Raw genomic sequence first — 15,520 nt, 5'->3', positions numbered from 1 at the left:
ACGTTTGCGCAGTTTGTGCCATTGAGACTGACGAGATTTCGCGATACTTTGCGAGAGTTTTTGCAGAGGTCGCAACAACAGCTTTCATAGCTTTCGCAGTGCATTGTTTGACCCAGGATGGTTGGGTAGGTTATAGAGCTGATTATGCTCATTAATTTGATACCTAATTTCCCTATTTTTGATCTCAATATAGTAGTCCATTTTAGCATCAAAGTAAACGATTATTTTGCCAGTGTTCAAGAAGCTTTTAGATCATAGTTTGATGTTTTGCTAGTTCCTGACTGGTATTGAAAATAGATCTCCCCAATTTCTTCGATTTCACAATCGTGAAACTTGAGCGAGTATGATCAATTAAAAAACGAAGAGGGGCACCATTTTTAAGGTTGTGAATTTTCCTGTTGAAAACAAGGCAAATTATGTTTTCTTACCGGAAGTGGGGTAGTGAATGAACACGCGTGGAGTGTGTTGTTGATGCCCAGACAATGGTCGTGGACAATGACCAGGATTGGAATGCTTCATGAGGAATTCCACTATCGCAGCTAGTCTTTGTTCATTCTGAAATGTGGTGTGTGCAAGCACATGGAAACATGTGCTTACTTCTTTCATGTGCATGCATTTCACCCTGTGTCAAGAATTCCGACTAGCAGTGCAGCAGAGCTCGGGACAGGTGGTAGCCAGGTCCATTGTTCAGGGTCATTGTAAGTGCACACTCACATATACATGTACACATCATTGGTTCCTGTGTAAAGTTCAAGTTTTGTATAGAGAGTGAAAATTCGATCACAATATGGAACCTAATATTAAAAAAAAAATCATGGATTTCATGAAACTATAGGCTTTCATTTTCAAATTACCTCCAACTCAATTGTACACTATTAAGCTATTATTTATATCAATGACACTTTTATCTGATACATAGTTTTTGAACTCACAGCATTGAGTCAGCAGCCAACGGATACTACGCAATGCGACACGCCGCGTCTTGCGACAGATTTCGACCAATCACAGACCCGGAATTCCGGTGCGAACGCGAGGATAATCTTTTTAAACTCGACGCTAGACATGTCTCTGAATTTTGCTAGTTCCTGACCCGTATTGAAATGAAGATGAGAAAACTTGCCCTTATTGTGATACTATATACTTTAGCGGACATGGTCTTCACCATATTTTAGAGGGGCATGAAAGATTTCAGGTTAGTTTTTTGGCGTCAAACGTGAAGGAATATTTTTGAATACAATACAGAATTCAGAGAGAGATTTTTATATTCTATATTCTTCTTTTCCGTTTTATTTTGATCATGAGCATATTTGCTAATGTTTTCTCTTTCAGTCGATATTAAAAGTGTCGAAAACTGACAAGAAATACTCGTTCGACACGGATTTATTCATGACCATGTATCTGCTCATTACGTATGCAAGCACCGCTCAGCCGTGCATACGACTTGAATAAATACGTGCGTTTTCGCTCGCGCTGCGGACTGACTGATTCCTTTTTGCAACAAGCATGGTGGGGGAGTTTCTTGTTATAGTTTGAAATATTGTGTTTTCACAAATTTAGTAAAATTCGCATTTTCTGAAGGGAGAACATAGTTGGCATTCTGCTTTAAACTAAGTATTTAGAGTAAAGGGAAGAGGGAAATGGTAAAAGTCATTTACACACACACACACACACACACACACACACACACAGCCAGCACCATAGCTAAGATTTAATTCCACCATAAACTTTCTGTATCGTGCAAATATGTCTTTCGACACTAACAGTCACTTTCACCAACTCAACGAGAAGATTTCACCATTCAGATTTACAATTACGCAAACAACAGCAAAAACAATTATAGTACACGATGTAGGCCTACTTTAGAGAAATGGGTGAACGAGCGATATTCCACTACTGTTTAATACTCACCTTAATTTCACATAATATGCACTGACATCCATTAAAACATAAAGGGAAATCAAATATTGAATGTCTATCAAAACAAAAAGGATTTTGCAAACAAAAGGCATAAAATCTGAATCATGTAGGCTGTACATTATGTTGACCTAATTACGCAACACACTGTGCAAGGACACAATTTTATCGTCCCAGAAAAAAAAAAGAAAATCAAAGAAAAAAAACTATAGCATTGTAATGGCATGGAAAAGCGTAACGGAATATCTTAATGTCGGACATAAAGTTCTAATCTGTAAAGCAGAGCATTTTTTTAAACAGTTTTATTTATTCTCTCATAATAACATCAATTCAAATAACGTCGTCGTCTGCAGGGCCCTGTTTTAAAGATACAGATTATCCCTGAACAGCCAACACTGCAAAGGCGGTCTCTAAAGAAAAAAAAAATAAACATGATCAACAGCTTACTCCCATACAAATATTATGGAATTCAGCTAGTCCATTGTAGCTAGACATTTTGTACTTGATATTTTGGATAATTCGAATTTGAAGTTATACGTTACACAGGGTTCGTGGTAATAACAAACAACAAGAACAATAACAAACATAAAACTTTTACACAGTTTACGTGTAAAATTGGCAATAATGATTTTAAATCGTTTTGTACAGTGGCACAACAGTTGGTGTTATAGACGACTTTCCTTGACAAAGTTCTCAAGATATTGTTGACTCAATGAACTTTTTCCACCAGAAATAAAAAGCAAACACAAGGGAGTACAAAATTGAAAAATATCAAGTGATTACAAGTATACTACAAGACCAACAAGAAACATACGAATTCTATAAAATGCTAAGAACCAAAGAGTAAATTATGAACACATAATTAAGTAATACGGACATGTTATATGCTTATAAAATGTGATTAAATAAACATCAGATAAATTTACGATGGAACCTCAACTCTTTCTTTTCTTACAGAGAGAGGAGAGAGATAGAGAGAGAAAAGGCGAGTTCAAATTAAAAAAAAGACCGCAAGTAATGATAATGTGTAATGGGGTGGATGAATAATCAGATTTCTAAATGTTACAATGAGTAGAATTGATTATAAAGGAACATTAAACAGAGTCGGTAACGCACAAACAGACAATACACAAGAATGCAAATGTACTGTGAATATCCATAATTGTATTATTAATCATTAATCAAATAACAGGGTAGGGCCTAAACAGAAGTTCTCGTTTGTCTTAATTACATACAGCCGGACTCAACACAAAATTTGTTTCTTTGGTGATACGTTCGAGTCATTAGGCCCTAGAATCTTCAAACTTGAAATTTTGGTGACCCGAAAGAGATATGCAGGCCCTATTGGCCCGAAATAAAAGCAAATAGGCATGACAATCCATTTTCAACTTTTGTTACCCAATTGGGCTTTCATTCTGGTGGTTAGACAATAGTTTCCCGCACCGGGATGCCGCTAATGTCTTTCCCTACTTATCATCACGTAAAGTGTGTTATATAGAGGATTGCACTTTATGAATATGGATGAACAAAGTGAGCACGTTTTAAAGCCACCACTACGGAACTTTTCATTTCATTTCATTTCATTTATTTCATTCCTTCTTTCTTTTTCGTCAAACATAACACGAAATTAATCAGGAGATATAACATAGGCATGTATTCGACTTTACATGGTAGATAATGGTAAACAAATACGACATTATACATGCATACCGGCAAAATACAAAGTTATGTTTGGAGAGAAAAAAAGAAGAAGAAAGAACTGAGAGGTCCACTGAAAAGCATGCTTGTAAATTGTAAACAACTGAAAGGATTCTTGTGAATACATTAAACTTTTTTTTTACAAAGACAGGAGAGAACAAGACAGGACAGAACAAGACAGTAGAAACACAACGACATTACATGACTTTACAGTACGGTATACCATGACAGTAATAAAACACAAAAGAATAATAGAAAGAAAGGAGAGAAAGAAAAAGGATATGAAAGGAAAAGCCAACACGCTGAACATCGGGATCAGAAGAGGGAATTGAGGTGCTGAACATCGGGATCAGAAGAGGGAATTGAGGTGTTCCTGCTCGATCAGCCGAGCAAAGTTTCTACAAATAAGATAATGTAAGAAATACATAATGTAAGAAATACATAACTTACTGTACATGACAAAATGATTCCATATTTTGTGTAATAATAATAGTAATAAGAAGAATAATAGTAGACATTTATAGGGCGCCTTTTCCACTGGATGCAAAGCGCTATGACATGTAATCCCTGGTCGCCATAGGGGATAAAATATATACAAAATACCAGGCAGCGACAGTATAAGTCCAGTGCACATAGAGGGACATCAAAATAAATACGTCTTCAAGTTTTGCTTGAAATGATCAAGTGTGGGTGAAGATTTGAGAAGAGGAGGGAGCTTATTCCACAGCCTAGAGGCACAAGAAGACAAAGCTGCATCTCCGGCTAGTTTTTTCGTGTGTGGTTGTGTAAAGGTAACGGATGATGAAAGACGAGTGCGCCTAGAGTGAGAGTGTCGTTATTATATACATGTAGTTTGATAACATCTCCTAAACATTCGCAAATATATTCATTAATAAGTTTGAAGTAAGTGACATCATTACAATAGCAATATTTTTCTTTCGCTATGACAATTCCGCAATTACATTTGAAAAGATAGTTTTACAGTTTTACCAAGCCCATCACATTATGCGATGAATAATAATGACCTTAATCAAACAAATATCTACAATAACCGTATCAACGATCTAGGTAACTTCAATATACTCCTAATAGTTTCATATACAGCTTCTCGCTTACAGTATTTCAAAATATACCAGAGATGGGGCAGTTCAAAACTCCTTCGTGTCACTATTTGACGTCATTAGTTTGATACACGGCACTGTTTCACTCCAAATCTACTGAAGAGATATAACCTATTTCATACATCACAAAGTGAAGAACGCTATGAAATTAAAATGTGAATAAAACAGAAAATGACAAGAGACAGAGAGAGAGAGAGAGAAAGAGAGAGAGAAAGAGAGAGAGAAAGAGAGAGAGAAAGAGAGAGAGAGAAAGAAAGAGAGAGAGAAAGAGAGAGAGAGAGGTTGATAAAGGTTGGGAGAAATGAAAATGAAAATGAAAAGTGAGTTACGAATTGAAGAGTTTGTTTGCGAAAACCGATAAGTCCATTTTTGAAGATTTTGACGTACGGTCTCTGTCATAAAGTACAAAATAATACCTTTTAAATGATATATTGGTCACTACATATAAAGGCACATTTTTGAAGTTATGGTCAAAAGAAACAACAATCTTGTTATTATTCTCTTTATTTGTCGTGACCTTTAATCGCAAATATCTCCATTTGGCAAATGTGGACTTATCGGTTCTTGCGAACAAACCCTTCAATTGTTGTTGTTGTTGTTGTTGTTGTTGTTGTTGTTGTTGTTGTTGTTTTTTTTGGGGGGGGGGGTGATATCCTGTTTGACAACTTTTCTCCAAAATCTGGAAGACCGTCATGTTCACCCATGCAGTGTTTCTTTTAAATCTTATTTTGTATAGAGTAATAAAATACATTTCATATCCCCCTACTAATAACAACAGCATCTGTGTTTTAAAATGGAGAATTATTATAACCTCTGTTCCCTGGCCGATCACCGGGCTACGTGTTTCCACACACATGGACAAGTGTACGAATACATTATGAATTAGTATCTCAATGCTGAAGCATACTACTGTTTTACTTTTCACTTTCATATTTCATTCCTCTGGGATGTCAATTTCTGGGTTCATGAATGCCGTTACACTAAGTCTATTAAACTTGAATTCGTATTTTGATAACGTGTTGAGCAGTAAAAAGGAAGAATAAGGTCTGTCATCATTATTTTTTTTCCGGTTTCAGTTTTGTCTCCCCGCCCCTTGAACTGAAATCGATCTTTAAAGCATATGTTTCTGTATGTCATCACATTTTTTTTTTATTTATTTATTTTTTTTTTTTGGGGGGGGGGGGTCCAAAGTGTATTACGCTGCTTCTCAGTAATGTCAAAATTACATGATTGGAATATAAGTGGAGAATGCTCTGGACCCTAAGCAACAGTATGTCAATGCAATAAAACAATTGTTTTTCATTCATTCAAGCATGAAAATATCTGTTACCGCCGTAAATACAATTTCACTTCATGATATAACGCATCACTGCATGCATTGTTATGTGTATAGAATATATTATATTGAAATAGAAAACAGCGAAGTACCACGACCTGAATACTTATGTGGAAACCGAAAATAACGACGAAACACACTATCCATGTATCACAACTACTTGAAATTAATTTTCATTGTAAATGAAGAAGATGGGTGTTACCTATGTTTGTAGACACACAAACATTAAAGTAAGCTTGGACACCCATTCGTAATATTGTAGGACTACGCTGGAGAGAATTGAGCGACAAAACTCCCAAATATAGGAATCTTCACAAATCTTTTCTCAAACAGAGCTACAAGTAAGTACATTGGTAACTGTAGTTTAAAGCTTATTTATCAAAATATATTTATCGCAGATCTAGCGATGGAGAAGGACCAAAACATCGTAGCCATTATTGCTAGTGTATATATTTATAAGTCTTATAAATATATACACTAGCAATAATGGCTTAGAATATATCATATTCATTCAAATGGACACCATTCCACACTCGGGGGCTCAGAGGGGCACATTCACTGCCAAGCCATCCCCCGATCTCACTGTAGATACTGGGATAGGGGGATGGCTCATGGGGATAGATAGCTCCGAAGTAAAGGAGTCTTCACAATTCTTTTTCTTCAGAACCTTCAACCAATGGGGACCCCAAAGGGACACCAGATGCCCAAAATTAGAGAATCGAAAAAAAAGAGTATATATCCAAATCCAGAGATACTCTGTATGAACACGTTAGTAAATGTACCCCAAGTTTATAAAAGATTCAGGGGAGGCCCCGTGGGTCTGGAAACGAATTGGTAGCATATTCTCAGATTTGATCTCATGTTTTGAAAGTACACGCTCAAACTTTCTAAAAGAAAATACAAATGAATATACAAATGAACATCAAGGAACCCTCAAAGCTCCCCACCCCCATTTTCTTAACGATCATTATACACACATTGTATATAGCCTATGTCATAGTCTACAAGAATGCTTGGAAGGTGAACTTACTCCTACTCAGCTGAGAACGAGATGCAATTGTCTCTTGTTGCTGATTTTATAGCAGGACCCTCGCGTAAACGTCATTGAAAATTGTACTATGTTTTATTCACTTAGAATATCACACTAAATATTTTTGTGTATTTGTTTGTTTGTTCGTTCGTTGTTCTTTTTGACCTGCCACTGGCAAACAAATATCGGCTATGACTGTTCATGTTAAATCGCATTAAATATGTAGAGCCTACTTAAAGTGCCTAAAGCTATCTCACAACTCTCAAACTTTTGTAGAAAGTGCGTACACCACGGTGAACATTGTATTTTGAAATTAGTGACAAGATTTTGCGTGTGCTCCAAATCACTCGTGTATCGATCGATACTAACGAGACCCTCCTCGTGCTTCACCCAGGCTACAATGACCGAATCATCTCGACAAACAGCTGGGGAGGGAGAAATACCCTCTTTCTTCAAGACATTCTCCTTCTTCCCCTTACCATCAAGGCAGACGACAGCTGATCCGTCTGTCAGTATCAGTTTCCCTGTGTTGTGAAAGGAGAATATTTGCTGAGTCATAAATCCATCAAACATCACGCTCCTGACAGCCTTACCACCCTGTGGGGTAAATACCTGGATCTTTCTTTGTACCCAATAACCCACGTAAATATTATCATCTCTATCCACAGTGAGACCACCAGAACTTCCATTAATGCCACCCATCGTCTCGAACGTGACGTCAAAATTTTTCCACTGCGGAGTGTAGAGAGACATCTTATTGAGCAGTATATCACATACCACACTTCGACCATCAGATAAGAATCCAATTCTACAGATTCTGATATTCATCAGCACAGTCTGCTTTAACCTGCCATCAGGGGAGTAGAGATGGATTCCACCATCATACAATCCCACCGCCATCTTACCGCCTGGTGCACGAGCGATACAGGCCACGTTATTTTTGCTAGGGAACTCTACGTCTGCTTTGACACCCCAGGGAGGTGAGACGTCACCTCCCTGGACGTCCCACGTACAACCTTCCAACTCTCCGAGAAAAAGTTCATTAACCTTCGCGTATCTACGGAATGAAATCCTCAGAATTCGTTCTGTCACACCTCTCGGTGATCGGTTATCAGGATCATCTCGTCCCAGAAAGCTCTTCAAGTTTTCGCACAGCGTGTCGTGTGCAAACAAGGCGTCTCTCTCCAACGGTACCTTCATGCCATTAGTTACCAGCTCTTCCATAGCGTTCATGTGACTGATTGTACGCCGACTCTCTTCCTCCATGACTTGTAATTCCTTCTCGAATTTTTTAGACCATTGTTTCACTTGACTTTTCAGCGCTTCTCTACTGGCTGACAATAGCTGCATGTATTCCTCGTACGTCTTATCGATGTCATCATTGAGCGTTCTAAACATACTTGTTATTTCATTGCGTTGTGTCTCTATGAACTTGATATGTTTTTCAATTGTCCTTTTCTTTGATTTTACTCCTTTTTTCAACTCATTGATATTTTCCATTAATTTCTCCTCATGGATAGCTGCCTCTTCGATATCATGTCCTGCTTTTGAGTGTCTCAACATTCCGCACTTACAACAGACATACTCTCGACATCCAGTGCAGAAACACTCCTCGTCATCATTAGGATGTTTCTTACATTTCCGTCGCCTGTTAACCTGAACTTTTCCCGAGAGCACCTCGCTCGTAGCTATCACTGCGTGGGTTGAGAACGGTTTCCAAAAAGAGTGGCCTTTCTCACACGAATCACACATATATTCCCCACAGTCCTGACAGTAGCGAACAGCTGGCGGTTTATCGTCCATCTCACAAACTGAGCATGTTGGATTCTTGATTTTCACTTCGTCCACGAGAGAACTCAGCGGTACGTTTGTTTGTAACTTATCCACATCTCCACTGAGTATGGGCGTTTCTTTCCTACATATAGGGCATGTTATAGTTTCCTTGTCAGACTGAGTTTGAGATATTCGTTGAAGACAGTCTTTGCAAAACGTGTGAGAACATGTGAGTAATTTAGGCTGGTTGAAAAGAGTCAGACAAATAGGACACTCCAGATTCTGGCTGCTGATCTGATGAACCGTTGCCATGGTGTTTGTTTGGCTAATAGCAAAAGAAACACAAAGTGGTAAAAACATCGATAAAAGAAACATAACACATTGACAAATAGTAGCACAAAAATGATATTTGCGTTTAATAGATAGAAAAGAGAAAGTTCATGCGAAGCATGATGTTAGAATTTATGCATTCTTAAATCCGAACAACATAATGAAAAACAATTTAACAGATGTGTGTTAATATAGTTTATCATGTTTACTGAGGAAGCTTTATCTACTATTGACATGTTGAGTGAACCTAGGATGGAGCGACATAGAATAAAATCAGATATTACTTGTTAATACTCCAGTATTCGTAATACAATAATGAGTTGAATTGCGATTGCACCGATCAAAATATATATTAAGGTATAGAATAACGATTCAATTGACTATCTGAATATAAGAACGACCCAAGTCCATGGAAGACCATTTCGAGTAAACTTAAAAAAAAAAAACCTTCATATCTTTTTTATTTGTGCAATAATATTCTATTTAACTGGGATGGGAAGGCAACATTGTATATACAAATTAGAACATACATTATTATGACAATTAACATTTACATTAATTGTGGCGGGGCCATTTTGTGTGATGGACTTGGGTCGATCTTTGAATCATATGGATTTGGGTCGTTCTTTGATTCATATACATGATATTCTGCTATAGAGATGAGAGAAGGATGGGAGAGGGCGCTATAATATGAATGTAAGAATGACCCAAGTCCTTCACTCTTACATTAATATACGATTTAACTCATTCATTTCTTGCACTTCCGGGGGTAATTAGGCTTTATCATTTATACACAAGATGAGTCCATGCATAAGCTACAATTTCTTATGTCAAACTGAATTTGGCCAAAAATGGACTTGGGTCGTTCTTATATTCAGGTCTTCAATTGTGTGCCAAAAACAAATATCTAGCAATTATTAGAATCCCGTATCCTTTTGCCTGCCTGTATGTCATGTTACAATGTTTTATTCAACCCATAGAAATTTGATTGACGATAATAATAACAATAATGATAATAATAATAATAATAATAATGATAATAATAATAATAATAATAATAATAATAATAATAATAATAATAATAATGATACATATTTGAATCATTTGCATAAAGATACTGGCTTCCTTAGTTTTGGTATAGACACTCGAGAACTTTATTCATTTACCTCACACATCAAGAACAGAATAAGGCACACATTTTTTCCCCCTCGGATTGAATTGAAGACCTGAATATAAGAACGACAGACGTCAAATTTTTGGCCAAATTCAGTTTGACATGGGAATTTGTAGCTTATGCATGGATTCATCTTGTGTATAATTATGATAAATCCTAGTCATCCACGAAAGTGCCCGAAATTAATGAATGAAATCTTATATGAATGTAAGAATGACCCAAGTCCAGGGCTTGGGTCATTTTTACATTTATATCATAGCGCCCTCTCTCATCGCTCCTCTCATCTCATTTTGTAGCCTATCCTGTATATGTGACCCTGCACCACAAAAGAAACAAAAAGTCGCCACACATGAATTTCTAGTTAAGACCGAATTATGAAAGAGCAGGCTTTAAGCTTTAAAATGATGTATAACTCATATCAAATGGACTCTCCTAACCTATCTAAATATTGGAAAGAAAGCACAAACTCAGGAAAAGTGTGAACTGAGAAAAGAGACTCTGAAGTTCAGTGTCTATTCAAGCGCTTAATCTTTACCAAACCATGCTGGCTGTGTGATGAATGGGACAAAAAACAGGAAGTAAACCACCTGAGTAACAACAATGAAGGGATTATCAGATTACTCTGAAATTTAGCATGCCTCATTAACATATTCTGTCCATAATTGATGCCAATTTTCAAAGCAGTAGCTCTATCCTTTCAAAAGTTATTTGAGTTGAAAGTGAAGAGTGTGTACAAGATCTATCCGAAATGAAAAAGGGACCCTGAAGACACACCTAATCACACTATTCTACCAAAAATGCTCGAGATAAACTGCTAAAAAACACACTTTCCCGCCTGTTTTATGACCCCAAATTTTAGCATAATGTAAAGGAAGACTTGCTTTTTCAGAAAATATGACAAAGTCAAGAGCAGCTAGGTTGACCCACTTCACTTATTTTCAAAATCAGTGTGTGCGACTTTTTGTTCGTTTTGTGATGCACGGTCACATATGATTCAAAGAACGACTCAAGTCCATAATGATTCAAAGAACGACCCAAGTCCATCACACAAAGTGGCCTCTCCACAATTAAAGTAAGTGTTAATTGTCATAATAACTATTATGTTCTAATTTGTATAATGTTTTATTATACCATCTTGCCTTCCCATCACAGTTAAATAGAATATTATTGGACAAATAAAAAAGATATGAAGTTTTTTTAAAGTTTACTCGAAATGGCCTTCGGATTCGATGTCTTTTCGTGGGTTTGTGTACATGGACTGGATCTAACACCCAGAGAAACGCTTTTGTCGACAATGGCAATGACTTGACTGCATTATTGCCTTCCTTTGTCCCTTTCTAGCAATATTATGAAAATAAGTCCATTTTTGTATTGGAAAAATATCCAGTGCACCACTCCTGTGAGAAGTTTGATTGGATGCTTTATTTATTTATTTGTTTATTTATTTATTTACTTATGTATTATTTTTTTTTACGTCCAGGATAGCATCTTTTCATTGTTGCTTAGAATACTTCAACCTCAATTTCTGATGACACTCCACTTATCACCCCCCCCCCCCAAAAAAAAAAAGACAAGAAACAAGCAAAGATCACAGAAAGGACACACACACAAGAGGTAAAGAATAATGACTGAGCATCTAGCAGTCAGGCGCTTTCCTCCAACATCCTTTCTCATCTTTCTGAAGCAAGTCCTAAAACCTCCATAATGGACTTCTTTGAGGAGTTAAATTGAGGCTTTGATACTATATGTGGAAAGTATCACATCATCCACATGACTCAAAAGAACAATGAAGAAAGAGATCAAGGAAGAGGAGAGGAACATTGTCATACATTTTTACTGGTGTGAACATTTTGCAGTGTTGTAACTCGATCAGCGTTGTACGCTATGTGGGGTTGTAATTGTGAGGCTAACAAAGTATATTTATACTAGCTCTTATAATGTTCCTGGCTTTCAGTCGCCATGCGACAACCTTTGAAGGAATGTACAGCATCACAGTGCATTTAAATGAAGAGGATGCTTCTTAACAGCTTTGTTTAGAGATGGTCAAATTGGCTGTAGGATACAAACTTTCTTTGAGTAGTTTTATTCCTCATCTGTAGACACTCTGATCGAATTCCAAATATACAAACATGAATAACCACCCCTCTCGTTTCGCTGGTTTGAAAAATAAAAAGAAAGTTATGAAGCAGGTCATTGAAAAGAAAGTCCTAAAAAGGTCTGACCTGTGTAAAGTTCTACGCATGTTTTCAAATGCCCTTACGTCCAATCTCTTTGCACAAATCTGTGATAACATTGTTAGACATTGATTTATTTTCTGCGGAGACAACGATTAATGATATCTCTTTTTCACGATGCATAAATTGTCACAGTCGTATTGATACGTCGGTTTTTCCGTTTTGTATAGCGTCACAACTCTATCACAAATATTAACACAGCATGATGATAGGTTGTGGGATTGAACATGTTAACCTAAAATCAGCAAAACCATTACAGAAAAATGTTGATCATACAAATAAGAGATTCAATAATTAGCATATCTAGTGTTCATGCATCATGTGTAAAACTACACGTCACTGTACATGTCAGGCACAATATTAAGGAACACACGAGTGTGGATATTATTTCCGTATGCTTACCAAGTACGCCGTACTTCCTGGTTTAATTCTGCTGATTACGTCTCCGAAGTACAATCAAATGTAGACACGAGATCACGATCTGATGTCTAATCAGCATGTAGGAAGGTGCTAACACAAATTAGATTGAATATGGTCTTACTTAAAGACGAAAATGAAATAAACTCATGAAGAGTTTGTTATTTTAGAAATCGGGAAGAATTACACAGCGCTCACAAAATGGCCGAGCAGTTTTCAGAGGAATGTCTGTATTCTTCGTGACCTTTTTCACTCTCACCATTGATATTTATAGAAGCGGGGTTTCCCCATGTCTCAAACACAGCAAGTGTATAGGCCTATCCGACATCACAGCGTATAATGAACGTTCACCTTGCATAGTAAGCCAATCGTACGACATGATTTTGATTTTCTGTCTTTCATTGCACTGAGGGGATACTGTTAGCGTGTCACCATCTCATTTGAAATGATCTTGCATTCTGTTCTTTGACCGAAAATGGTACTGATCACTGAATCTCATGAGTAGTCCACCCTAAATGGAAGCTGCCTCCGCCTCGTAAATATTACATATTGGTCCACTTGGCAGGGTGGTACCTCTTGTCAGGTGAAACAGAGATGGCAAAATAGGACCCTTTCAGCTCTTAGATTTTTGATGTGAACTAGTGCTGCCGTATAGCATTTATAAGCCCTACTTTGGTGAATTCACACAAGAGCATTTCTCATCACACATGAATGCATTTCACTGTGTGCAAAAGAATTTTAAAGGAGGGGAAGCTTATTCATGTGTGGACAACCATGCCTGACACATTCATATTCTTGTGCTGCAAGACATAATCTTTATGGTTTTATCTTATTTCTTTCGACTAACAATTCCATATCAGTTGTGACAATCTGGCAAGTATAATGCTTAGAATTAGGTTGAAACGCTCTCCTCTAGCAACAAGGATAGATTGGGATCTTTTTATCAATATTTTAATACATCTTTTTGTGTTATGTATATATTTCAATTAAACTTTCGCACGTACCAATGGGAAGATAATTATATCATATAAATATAAACATAATCATCTATATTGTATATTTATATTGTGCGAAAAACAATATGTTATAATAAAGGAAAGGGAAAGGGGGGGGGGGGGTTACAAGTTGATCACACAAACATACATATACAACGACACACACACACACACACATAACAGCTTCACCATAAACGTTTGACATCGTTCAAACAAGCCTCTCAACAGTAGGAGTTACTATCAACTTGTTAACAAGGAGTTCCCGTTATTGACATATCATACACTGCTACTAACAGCCACGCAGACAACACGCAAATTCACAATGTACTTGAACGAGTGAACGAGCAATAGGTTTAATCCTGTAAGAAGTTCACTTTAATTTCATGCATGCACTTACATCTATAAAAACCAAAAAAAAGGCAATGAAATACATAAAAAGCCAATTAAAACACCACAAAGCTTGCAAAATATAGACATATAATCTGAATCATGAGTACAGTGGAGGTATACACACTCAACGAACTGTGTAAAAAGACAACAATATAAAAAAACAGAACAAATGGAAAACAACTTCAATGAAACAACTGGATGTTTGGTGTTAAAGAAAACATAGGGAGAATTCAACATGCTTTCATTTTTTCTAGCATAATATAAGAGCACTTTACTAGCCACTTGAAGGAACCAGGGGATAAATTACTACCCTATGCACAGTATCAAGTTGATAGAATGTGTAATTTTCATGAAATATGAAGTTTTGTTGAATTATTTTAATGTTTTCTTTATATTGCTGTCCACACACGACGTCATGAACTCCGGTAGATATATATACTCATCTCATCCACCGGTTCTAACACAAAAACTTTTAAAAAAAATCATAACTTTTGCATCGATGATCCAAGTTTTCTCAAGCTTTCACCGATGCCTTCTACTATTGTTGCTGCTTTCACTCAATCCACATTTCTCTTCGGGTTTTGATTTCCTTTAAAGAGACTGTACAGTTCTGGTTGAGGTGAGGATTTAGCTTTTAACGTTGTCCGAGATATTCAGAAACCATTCTATGAAATGTCAGAGAGCATGTAATTCTAAGGGGAGTCAAAAATGTATTTGATGAAAATCGGTTTTCAAATTGCTGAGATAAAAAAAAAAAAAAAACACCCAAGGTCAAGCAAGAAGATCCTAATAAAAGGCATGGCCTGACGCATTTTATTATTTCACTTTTCTTGATGTCTCAGCCATTTTCATCACAAAAAAAAAGATGTTGAATCCTTTTTAGAATTACAAGCTCTTTCATATTTCATAAGATGTTTCTCATTTTCTCACTTAGGAATGTTATAAACCTGAATCTTCACCTCAACCAGTACTGTACAGTCCCTTATATTTATTTTTTCTTTATCTTATTAACTCATATTCAAATACATGGTGTCAAGTTCAAATACGTGATCTTCCACGGGGCCCTGTGTTTTACAACATAGAATATTCGAACCTTCATATCTATCAG

General features: G+C 36.6%; 2 protein-coding genes across 2 annotated transcripts in view; both read right to left on the bottom strand.

Annotated features, from left to right (window-relative positions):
• The window catches only part of LOC139712865 (uncharacterized), a 29,539-nt gene extending 16,299 nt beyond the window's left edge, over positions 1-13,240 (bottom strand). The window contains exons 1-2 of the mRNA XM_071624647.1: positions 13,013-13,240; positions 7,431-9,197 (exon numbers count right to left, since the gene is read on the bottom strand). Of these exons, the coding sequence (XP_071480748.1) occupies positions 7,431-9,184 (1,754 nt within the window). The 5' untranslated portion in view covers positions 9,185-9,197; positions 13,013-13,240. The remainder of the gene's footprint in view (positions 1-7,430; positions 9,198-13,012) is intronic.
• Positions 1-15,520, bottom strand: part of LOC139712867 (E-selectin-like) — a 118,141-nt gene that overhangs the window by 28,725 nt on the left and 73,896 nt on the right. The gene's annotated exons all lie outside the window — the stretch shown is intronic.

This window comes from Diadema antillarum, unplaced genomic scaffold (genome assembly GCF_040938485.1).
Source record: "Diadema antillarum isolate AM-2024a unplaced genomic scaffold, OU_Dant_1.0 seq00001870_RagTag, whole genome shotgun sequence".
Classification (NCBI taxonomy): Eukaryota; Metazoa; Echinodermata; class Echinoidea; order Diadematoida; family Diadematidae; genus Diadema; species Diadema antillarum.
Note: the sequence above shows the minus strand (reverse complement) of the source record. Positions and strands in the feature narration are given on the sequence as shown.